At 44.1% G+C, this 11814-nt stretch overlaps 1 protein-coding gene across 1 annotated transcript in view; it reads left to right on the forward strand.

The window, feature by feature from the left end:
- Positions 1–64: 64 nt before the first annotated feature.
- The window catches only part of DSCAM (DS cell adhesion molecule), a gene marked incomplete at its 3' end in the record, with an annotated part of 78572 nt that continues 66822 nt past the window's right edge, over positions 65–11814 (forward strand). The window contains exon 1 of the mRNA XM_027887387.1: positions 65–426. Coding sequence (XP_027743188.1) covers positions 384–426 — 43 coding nt within the window. The remainder of the gene's footprint in view (positions 427–11814) is intronic.

Genomic DNA, 11814 nt, shown 5'->3' on the forward strand with positions numbered 1-11814 from the left:
AAGATGTGCCCGCCTGCCGCCGGGCCGAGGGGAGCCGTGTGAGGAGCCGTGCGAGGGGCCGGCCGCCGCCGGCGGGGATGCTCGTGTGGCCGCGCCGGAGGATTTTGTCACCTGTGGCCCTGCCCCCGCCGCCCTGCGGGCGCCTCCCCGAGCCAAGGACACACCTGGGCGCCGCGCACCCGCCTCCCGCCCCCGCCGCCGGCCGCCTCTTCCCCCGCCCGAGCGCCGGGCGAGTGTCGGCGGAGCCGCGGGGCTGCAGGCGGGGCTGAGCGCTCGCTGGGCGGACGAGCGGCCCCGCAGGCTCCGAGCAGCCACCAGCCGAGGGAGGAGGAGGTGGTGGTGGAGGAGGAGGAGGAGAGGGCGAGCGGGGGAGCGGCGGGGGCATGTGGATGTTGGCCGTCGCCTTGCTCCACAGCATCTCGCATGGTGAGCTTCCCCCCCCCCCCAAGCCGCGGGGACCTTTTCCCTCCTCCCGCATCCTCGCCCTCCCCCGGGAAAGGGGAGCGAGGGGGTCGCGGCGGTGCCTGTCGGGGTTTGGACGCGTCGCGCTGGCTTTGGGCTCGCCCTGCGATCGTTTAAACTCGTTTACCCAGCGAAGTGACAGCCCCGCGAGTGAAGCGGCATCTCTGCAAACATCAGAGCGACCTGCGCGGGGAGGTTGGGGGGGGGAGGCACTAAGGGCATCTTCTTCCCCAGTCATCCTCCCCTTACACCCCCCCTCCCCCCCCCCATCTGGCAAAAGGGCATGTTCTTTTGGAAAGGGAGAAATAGCCATCCCTGCGTCGTTTGCCACCCTGCACAGGATGGAAAACTAACGTATTTAGTATTTGGAAGGTCTTAGTTTGTATTATCAGTTTGTCTCCTATGTATTGGAAAGGTTACGTGTGGTAGCTGCATGTGTTATTTCTGCCTGGCTCTAACACTTTGCTATTAATCCTTATATAAATGCATCTTCCAAGAAACTGAAGTTAGAAGTAGGTTTTTGCACTCGTGGAAGGGTATTGGGTACAAGAAATCATTGGGGCAGACATCCAAGGCACGGGGCAAAATTTTGTTTCATGGTTACGAAGCACTGACTTCTTGAGAATTCATTTCTTAATATTAACTACTGAAGACAAGTGAGATCTCGCCAATCCCCCATCACCCCCTCCTCATCTTGTAAAGGTTGTTTAGGGGGATCTGATTATTACTTATGTGAGAAGACTGTAACACTCGAGCTGGACATATACATGCAGGCATTTTGCCATTTTCCCACAAAGCTTTGCCAACTCCCATCAGTCACGACCTGAAACAGCTGCTGATCACTTTGGAAAACTCAGAGTGCAGAGATTTGTCTGTGCCACGGGCTTAAAGTGAGGTCACCAGACTTCTTTTCGTATGTATCTGGAAGAAAATCTAAATACAGAAATAATTAGAAAACCCGTCCTTAGAGGGAAGGTTTTGGTATGTGTATTAAAACTATTTGAAAGACAGAAATTTAGTTCTGTGACAAATGCTAACATGCTATAATTTCAGTTCTAAACTCACAGAAAAACTCCAAACTTAATATGGAAAAATCCCTTAAATTGCTGTGGTTTATCTTATTCTTTAACAGTTGTTGTCATTTGAAGATTCCAGTCTAGAAACTGTATTGAAATTCTGAACTTGTATGGCAGAATGTTTCAAACATGCTGAATCTGGCTTTTTTTCAAAAAGGATGTATTCTGCCAATTAACTTTTTGATCAGTCTTAAACTTGTACCTAGATATGAAAGCTAATACAGTTCAATAATTCAGCATCTAGCATATTCTTTGGGTTATTTTTTTTTTAATAAACCTATTTTGGTAGAATACCTTCTTGAGCCATTTATCGACTTGTAACCAATTAAGCATAACTTCGTATTGTCATATCCACGTCTCTGGCAATAGCAGGGAGACCAAAACAGCAAGAAGTTATTCCCTCAGCATTGCTGTGCAGGAAAGACAGGAGATGTTATGCAAGACAGGTGTATCTCTTTGAGATTTCTAGCTTAACCTTCAGCTAAAAAAAATGCTTAAAGCCCATTGTGTTGTGGTCATATCGTTTCAAAGAAAGAGATAGCAGGAGCAGACAGGCTCCAGATATACACAACAGGAGTGACAGAAGCAGGAAGGAATTCTGTGTGAGAGGAATACGAGGTGGGGAGAGAGGAAACAGTCTGCTCAAGGTAGAGATGAATCAGCAAGGATGTGATAACTGTGTATAAAACAGGATGTATGGAAAGTGCATCCCTGATCGCTCTGGAGACAAACACTGGCATTCTGTGCCCTGTGCCAAGTACCAAAATCCTCCCCTCCCCCAGGACTGTGGCCTGCACACCCTCTTTGTATGCTGAGGTGTGGGGTTATTTTGTCTATAGTTCTGGAAGGACTATTCCAGAATAGCGGAGAAAATGCATTTACAGCCTACTTCCCACTCCACTGAAGCACAGTCCTCTCCAGGAAAGGCAAGTGAGCTCTTTTTACTTGCCCATTTTGTCCCTTGCACGGATGATATTGGTGCTGTTTACTCACTTAACGAGCACTTAAACTCAGAGAAAACCCACCTGTGGTAACTGTTAGTAAATGCAGGCTTGTTAAATGAACCACCATTATCTAAAAATAAGTGTTGGTGGTGAAGAGATCACTTTTGACAGGTGGCTATACTTGAAAAAAAAAAAAATTAAAACCCCAACCAAACCCACAAAACAGTCCCTAAGGAAATGATCAAGAAGTACCACAGCACCAGTCTCTGTTGGACTCAGATCTGCTTCTCTATGGGGAATGGAGTCAGGGGTTTTGCTGCAGATCCAAGAGGTTGACCTTGGGAGATCTACAGCAGCCCTGCTGCCCAAAGCAGAGCCAACTACTACAGCAGGACTGTGTCCTACCAAATTTTGAATAACTCCAAGGATGGACACTCCATAAACTCTCTGGGATACCTGTGCCAGTGTTACACCACCCTCATCACGAAAACAAACACATTTTATTTATATATATGCATACATATATATATATATATATATATATATATATATATAAAATCTTTTAAATAGAGCTGATTGATTCCTCTTTGTGTCTATTGCCTTTTGCCTTTTCACTGAATGCCACTGAGAAGGGTCAGGCTACAGTTTCTTTACACCATCCCATCCAGGATTTTTGATCCTCCTGAGCCTTCTCTTCTCCAGACTAAACAGTCACAGCTCTCTCAGCCTTTCCTCATGCACTGGCTTTTCTAATTTCTTAACCAAGTTTGTGATCCTTTGCTGAACTCACCCCAGTATGTCTTCTTTGTTGGTCTGAGGAGCCCACAACTGGTGCACAGTGCTCCAGATGTGTTGGCATAGGTGATGACAAGACAATTTTGGTTTTTCTCCTTTAATCCCAGTCCAATGTGCTGCTGTCATTCATGTTTACCCAGCCTTTCATTTTAAGGTGAAACCCTTCACTGGACAGGATATCTCATTGCTTCTCTATCACGTTGTTCTTCTCTTCTGCTAAAATCCTCTGTAACACAGCCCTACCAAACTTCTCCCAGGAAGTACTTGGAGTCCTTTTCCACATCCAACCAGCGTATAAATTTCCACTTGTTTGCCAAAGTTACAGTCAAGTCCTTTTCTGCTCTTGTATAAGAATTTCCTCCCCAAAAAATCAAGATCTCCATTAGCTGCCTTCAAATCCTGCCTGTGGGCTTGCTGCTATTTAAAAACTCAGCAACAGTTGGCTGCTGTGGACATTGCTCATCTCGCTTAATTTGAAGTGTTTATGGTGCAATTCGCTGGAGCTTCTCCACATGATACATGGAGAGTGAGGAACAGAGGCTTCCAGGGTGCATTTTCTGTTCTACCTTGGACAGGCACTGAAGGATGGGAGAAATCATCTCTTAAATGTGCTTACTCCTCCCTTTTGATATTAAAGGAGGCACAGGTACCTGGACGAAAGAAAGAGAGCTGTCTGCTTTATAACCTTCTGCATTTCTCTGTGTGACTCCACGACCTGAAAGGCACAGAGAAGGTCTTTGCATTGGTAAAATTTATGTTCTGTACTCAAAAGTAAATGCAAATGCAGTTTGCAAAGTTTCCTCCATAGTTTTCCGTTTCCTTCCTCTGTAATTACAAACAATGATAGGCTGTAGAAAATGCATTATGGAGACAAAATTACTTGTGCAGTGGTGTGTAAGCACAACAGTTTGTTGGTGATCTGAGATAGTGGGTATAAAGTGCGGGCAGACAAGAAAGGGTCAATGAAACAGGGGGATCACAAACAGATTTTTTGAGAGTGGACTTGAAAACGTTGAGTTGCACCAGGTAAGAGGCAGGGCACCACAGGGCTTTGCAGCTGGAACCAGTAGCCAGGTTTGGTGAAAGCTGTAATGAGGGGAATGGCTGTGGGGAGCTGGGTTAGTGTTAGTCTGTCCTTGCAGAGAGAGGCTTGGGATCTCTGAGGTCAACCTTCATAAAAGTCTTTCCAGCATATGTGCTCTAGCCCCATGAGCTGTCAGGAGTCTTTATTTTTGTATATTCCATCCCCTCTCCAACTGGTCCCCCCTCGCCAGAATAGCTGAAGGTTAAAAAGCTTTTAGGCTCTTGCCTCAATGTTTTGTGAAGGTTTCCTCCTCTACTTCCTCAAATGGTTGTGGTCTCACAGAATAGGAACAAGAATTTTATCTGGAGATAATACACAGGCTCCACTTGTCACAAAGGAAGTCTGCATGGCATGAAGGAAAAAACATGTCCTGTACTTCGTGTGTGTCTCTGAGGCAAACGAGGGCGCACCAGAAGGGACGTCGCTGATGCAGACGGGTGAAGGTCTGGCTTTCCTTTGCATTCCTGAGTCTTGGGGCAAGCTGTGAGGGGAACTCACGGCAGCCTGCTGCTGTTCCTGCTGTGTTATCCATGACAACAAGTTGGCAAAGAAAGTATTTCTCACGGCTCTCCCTCTTGCAACCTCCTGGAGGAGCCGACTGGAGCTCATGACGCAAGGGACGCTTGTGGCCAAATCCCCTCGTGGAGTCCACACCCATAACTCAATGGAAGCAGGAAGAGAAGCAGATGGAAGGGCTACTGTGGCCCCACAGGAGCAAATAGAATTTATATCTGTTTCCCTTCCCCATTTTAACTCCCCCCTCCCGTGGTTGGCTGTTGCTTGGCAACCCTGCATCCTTGCTCCACCGCTGCTCTGCGGTGCTGCTGCTCCCCTCTGGCCCCCTCCTCTGCACCAGGGTTGGGAAGAGCCATGCTCTCACGAGCTCCTAGCAGTCTGCAAGCGGAGATATTGTCTCTTCACTGGTGCTTGGAAGCAGGTGGGAGCCACCTGAGGATTCTGTGCATCGCCTTGGGCATGGCCAGCTCTGCTCTTCTGGTGCCTCCCGTCTATTGACTCTGCTCAGGGGGGTATTGGCTCCCAAGAGCTCAATTCTTCTTTTGTTTGTGTGGTTGCTATTCTATGTAAGCCACTGGCATCCTGGGCAGGTAATAGAAATCAGACTTTGGCTCAGGACCAGGGATAACCTTCTTCCCACATAATTACAGCACTTAATGGATTGCACTGTAACAATTATTAAAGACAGGTCTGCAGAGGTTTGAAACCATCATTAATTGTTTTTAAAAAAAAGCCTTGTTGAAGCTGTGACATTCCTTCAAATTTCCTTTTTCCCAACTCCTCTTCTTAATAAGAAGCAGTTATGTGTGTATATACATGCCTACATCCAAATCCAGAGTAGTCCTAGATGCCTTGTTAAAAGGCTCTGACTCCTAATCCAAATAATGGAAAATCAGATTTAAAAATGAAATAGTCCTCTTGACTCAGCCCTTTCATGCTGCAACATTAGGATATGTGCTGTGTGGCACAGCAATGCCTATGACTTCAGTGTATGTAAATCGTTCCATAATATCTTGGCATTACAATCGTTTAATGCTGTGATCTTTAATGTCTTGTCTTTACACATGCATCAGACACACAGAGGGGTTTAGTTCATCTTTATTTGCAGACTTTTAAATGGATATCTTCAGTGCCACAATGCTTGTCTGTCATGTTGTTCCACTTTCTCTTGTGAGAACCAATTAGCACCAAGAGAAGCCTTTCTGCCCTTCTGCAAGCCCAGGTTTTCACCCAAGACAGTTGTCTGATATGTTCTGTGCTGTGTCCCCTGCCCTCATCTTTAGCTATTTCACATGTCCCCCCTCCTCCCCTGTCCCTTTTCTAAGTCAGGAACAAAGTTGCCTGTATGAAGCAGTGAAAATTTAAAAAAAAATATATATATTTCTCCTGGCTTCTCCCTTCTCAAAGGAAATATTTTTCCTTTAGTTTACAGGCAGCGAGAATCTTACCTTCTCTGTTTGTTTGCAAGGTGCAATGCAAAGAGAAGTCTACACCACCAAAAAAAAAATATCACTGCCCTATGTTTTGATGATGTTACTTTAAATAGAGAAATCTGGTATTCTCTCAAGAAAACATGAATCATACACGGGGCTTTAAAATCCTTCCCACAGACTGGATTTTTCCATGCTTTACTCTAGCATGGTTTTCTAAGAAACATCTTTCTCAGCTCCTCTCCTCCTTTTCTCTAATAACTTTTGAACCTGCTGTCCATTTTCAATCCATTTGTTTGTTGGGTGTAAGCACAATACAGTTAAGTCATTGCTTTAATATATGTGTAAGTGTATAAACATTCACCCGAGCAGAGGAGAGGGGGAGACTAATCCCACTCTAGCTTCTTGAAAGCACTGGAAAAAGTAATAGGCATCTATCTGACTTAGGTCTTGAGTCTTCTGACCAAATATCTAGAGGAAATTCTTTTTTTCCCTGTTTTGTAGCTCACAGAACCACCTAATGGGGTAAGTTTGCTTTTTCACATCTTCCAGATCTTACTGGAACCCCGGGAACGAGCTGCACGAGAAAAGAGTAACTCCAGGCAGGGGAAAAAAAAACAAAACAAAACAAAACAAAAACAAACCAATCTCCATTTTCTGGTTTAAAGCTCAGTGTGTATTAAGCCATCTAGAGTGTTTTGAAAGCTGCTGCTTTAATTCATGAGCATATCAAGACTGAATGGCTAATTGTGTGTATACTGTAAGAACAGGTCATGCGAGAGAGCACATTTTTTTGCCAGATAACAATATTCTTGCACATTATCAGCTTAGTGTAGTCAGTGGTTTTGGATGAAGTATAAGAAGCCAACTGTACTCATTCCCTTGCATTTTTTGGGTGGACTACATAGGTACCAGCAGCATAGATGCTTTAACAAGCAGTTGCATGCAGATGCCAAGATTCTGCTTCTCCCTCCCGAGTATTCCCAGCTTCACAGTAACAAACAGAGCTTTCCAGCAGATATCTTCTTAATGGTACTTAGAGAACTAGAAATTCCTTTGCAATTCTAAAGTGCCTCATGGAAAATATTTAATTTTTTGCAGCTTGCCCTGATAAAAATGGCTGACTGTGAGCTTATAGATATAAGCATTAAGCTTGGTAGCCAGTGAATATCAGAAGGTTTAGTGATTGATTTTGACAAGCATTCAACATTTATCTGAATCTTTCCAGTATCAAATCGGGCATGAAGTCTTCTGAGGAAAACCTGTTCTCACAAGGCTTTTGATTCTCCTGTTTCCAGACTGATGGAAGCTACTGAAAAGCTTTCCCACTTCTGCCCCTCTTCCCTTCTTAACCCCTGGTCCCTTAATCGCTCTTTGAGATTATCTTCCTTTATTTTGGGTGCAGCGACAGGACTTTGGTTTACCTGAAAATCTGGGGGAGAGTGGTTCAAACTTGCCATCTTCAGCCTTAAAATAGATGTGAATCAGAAAGAAGATGGAAAATGTTTGGTTCAGAAGATTGAGATCTGAGTGCTTTGGACTGTATTTCAGCCAAATATTCACAAATCCTTTGCATGACACATCTTTGCGTGTTTTCATTAAAAAAGGGGGGAAATTGTTTACTGAAATAGTCCAAATTTTGTTGCTTTACTGTTATCTCAGGATAATATGCTTCTTGCTTTAGTTGTGTTTTTAAACTGACTGGGACTGCAGCTCCTTTCTCAGTAGAGCTGAAAACATTGTTAAGTCTTACTAAAATGAAAATTATGAATAAATGTAGAACTGAAGTCAGTTTACTTAGTTGATAGCCCCCAGTGGTTATCTTTCTCTTGTCTACAAACCAATAACCAATATTTTCCTTTCAAATAACCGCTCTGCAAGAACATAGTCATGCAGACTACAGTCAGGGAACGAGGTCAATAATGAGGAGAGACAGAATGATTTAAAAACTGAGGGATGACTGAGCCAAGGTATCATCTCTTCCAGACACTGGGCTGATCAGTCATTTAGATTCTGATTTCATGCATGTTCATTTTTTACTATCCCTCCCACCCCAGGTCTTCTGACTGTTGAGAACTTCCTCTCTCCCCATGCTTTTCTCTCCACTTCCTCTCTGCTTCCCTCCCATTCTTTCTTCCTCCAGGTACTTTCAAAACCATTTTCAAAGCTGAAATTGCAAATGAGGGTTTTCTTTTTTTTTTTTTCTTTTTTTTTTTTTGCGTCCTGAATTACAATGAAGGGCTGTGTTTGACTAGCTGAATGCTTCAATGGCAGATATTTGACCGAGTTCCCTAAAGCCCAAAGCCTATGAAACCATCCACGATCTGAATAGAACCAATTACTGCTGCTGCTCCCAGCCCGGCCTCTCCTTGGAAGACTCTTTTGTTTTTCTAAAGTCCCAATCAATGCAGGTTTATTGCAGACAGGCCATTTTATCTTTTTCTTTGAGGGGAAAAAAAAAAAAAAAAAAAAAAAAAAAGGAAAAGAATTTTCCTGCGAGACTGGTTACAGAAGTTAGAGATCAGGTGCATCATCTTCCAGTATGGGAACGTGAAACGTTCAGCCACTTGGATCATCGCAACCCACTTAATTTTTACAAAGTCATCTTTTCCCAAAGCAGCTTTTACTTGGTGTGTTGGTCTGCTGTGGGCATTTCTTGTGTGTCTGCTCACCCACTACGAGAATATGACTCAGGTGCACCGGAAAATTGGTTTGCAACCTCAACATTCAACCCTTTCCATGATTTCCCCGTTGAGCTTTCTGCTCAGCTGAAAGCTGGTGACTGGGTGGATTGCTGTCAAACTGGTCATGCTGGGGATGTTTCTGTATGTACTTCATGCTGACGGCTCAGGGGAGAACTGGAATACGTGTGGCCAGAGCTCTCAGGAGGTATGTTGGTGTTCCGGATATACCATTGTAGTGAGATGGCTCACATGCATTAGGGTTTCAGTGAGGTTCTAATCCAGAAGTCTTCCCCTTGTGCTTCCTGCAGGATAATGTGAAATGCTGAGTGTCTGAGATGTATTCAGGGTGATCATGAGCTGATGGGCACTGTTGCCATATCTCTGTTAACTTCAAAAGATGTTCCTCACAAAGTTTGTGTGGCACTGCAGAAAGCAAGGATGGTCAGCATGAGACAGTCAACCAGTACGAGATCCAAATCCAGTTTAAGGACATAAATTTGGACTATTTTTAGATTTTCTACCCTTAATCAAAATTAATTTAATAATTCCATAAGATTTTTTTTTTTTTCAGAAAAGATATGATTATGTGCAAAGTCTAATTGAGATATCTTTCTGGAAAACGACTGAATTTGTTTTAGGGAGAATTAAATTATTTCCAGCCACTTAATTTAGGAAGTTCCCTTTAAATCAAACAAACAGCAACAAAAAAGCATAAATGGGGATTCTCCTTGGTTCATGACCTTAACTAGTCTTGACTGCAGTCGAAGCCTTGATTTTTCAGACTTGAAAAGTAGCATTCTAACTGATTTCATGTACTCTGTGTGGAAGTCATCATATAGTCTTCTTACTCCACTTTGACAGATTGTTTCATTTCGGTTTCAGTCAAGTTATTCTCTGAGCAGCAGAACCAGTGAACCCTGCTTTCATGCAAAACTGCATCCTGCCTTCCCCCTCCCTCCTTAAACCCAGCTCAAGACATTGGTTACACTGCCTGGTTGGCTGGCTGCTGCTAAAAAACGTTATATACCTGCTGAAAGTTGGTCCCTTTGCCTTTTGGTGCAGAGAAGAACAAATTAAAGTCTTACTCTTCTAATTTGCCACGGCTGTTGTTGTTTTAAGGGAACTGAAAGGCACAGAAACTCTGCTGTACGGGAAGCTGAAATTTGCCAGGGGCTACCAGAGTTATGTAGATGAGCAAAGGAGGTAGAAAGGTATAAGACAATGGCATATTTATTCTGTGTGGTTGAGCATTGTATCTCTTAAGCCCCAAAAGTGTTTTGGGCTTCAAACAGGGAAAAACAGCAATCCTGAAAGAGCTGCCTGAGCAAATCTGTCATGAACTTCTCCAAAATGCTCTTGAATCTAGACTTAAATGTTTCTGCCAGTCACTAGCTCTCTTCTAAACAGAGATTTAAGTATTGTTATTTTTAACAGAACTTCGCTCCAAAGAAACCGAGATTTCTCTCCTTTTTTTTTTTATTTTTTTTTATTTTTTAATTTTTTATTCTCCCCCAAGACATTTGGTCTTCTCTCTTTAACTTTTGTTTAACGGCATCAGTTTCTGTTTTCCCCTGAGCAGCTTCCCTGGTTACTCACATCTTTTCCTTAAGGGCAACCATGAGTCCCTGCCCAATACTGGTGTCATCTCTCCTACCCTCACTTCAGGGCTTCAGTCCCTCCTGGCTGACAGCCCAGTCCAAGTGAGATGCAGGGAACTCAGCTCCTGCACGATGGCTTTCTCTAGGCTTCGGCTGAGACTCTGATTTCCTCAAGAATTAGAACGAGGGGCCTTATGCAACACTCTGGAGAGGGCATTATGATCTGCCCTGTATGGCTTTAGAAATGTCTCCAGACAGATATTCCTCCCTGTCCAGTTCTGTTGCTGTGCTTTCTGCTCGTGTTCATCCCAATGTCTTTTTGGGGGACGTCCTTTCTTTGGGTGTCATTGCAGAGCACAGGGCAGGGTGTTGGCAGAGTGGCAATGTCTGGTGTTATACAGCATTTTTCAAAAAAAAAAAAAGTCATCTCCCAAATGTGAAGTCATCCTGTTGGTAACACACTGGGGATTCTGCAGGTTGAGATTCCTTATTGCTTTGTTGTGTTTGCTTTTCATCTTACAGCTTAAATTCAGAGTTGCCCTAATGCTGTTATGTATTTCACAATATTGATTTTTTTTCAGCTGTCTTCATTTAATATTTTTCCCTTTTTTCTTTTATTTTTTTCTTTTCCTTTTTAGACCAGCCTTCACATCATAGATGTGAAGAAAGAATAGACGCAGAAATTGCTTTTAGTTAGAGAGGCTGTAATTTACTCTTTCACTACAGGGGGAAAAAAAATGTCTTTACCACAGAAAAAGACGCAGAAGAAAGGCCAAATAGTATCTGGATCTGTGTAAGCACTGCAAGATGTGTACGTGTATATATATATATGTGTTTTCATTCAGTTTTGCACAGACTCTCAGTCAATTATTTGATGTGCTCGCCTGTCTGGGCTGTGACCTTCTAGAAGGGCCCCCTCCTCCAGTCCCCCCTACACGACTTGTCAACACATTAGTCATATACAACTCAGCTGATGCCAAACGGCCGCAGTTCAGCCAACTATTGAGAGGCAGGGATATTCTGCTGCCTTCTTCTATTGGTCTTGGGTTTTTCCACTGTGCGGACCCGGTGGTGCTTTAAGACTGCGGAGGGCTGGGGTTAGCGCTGCCCTCCGCCGCGCCGGCAGCCAGGGGAGCTGAGCGGCGGGCTCAGAGCGCTCCGAACCGCCCGACAGCGAGGCAAGCGAGAGGAGAGAAGGAAAGAGAGAACGAAGGAGAGGAGGGGA

The sequence above is a fragment of the Empidonax traillii genome, unplaced genomic scaffold (assembly GCF_003031625.1).
Source record: "Empidonax traillii isolate 1590-97213 ecotype Southwest subspecies unplaced genomic scaffold, ASM303162v1 scaffold208:size1045274, whole genome shotgun sequence".
Lineage (NCBI taxonomy): Eukaryota > Metazoa > Chordata > Aves > Passeriformes > Tyrannidae > Empidonax > Empidonax traillii.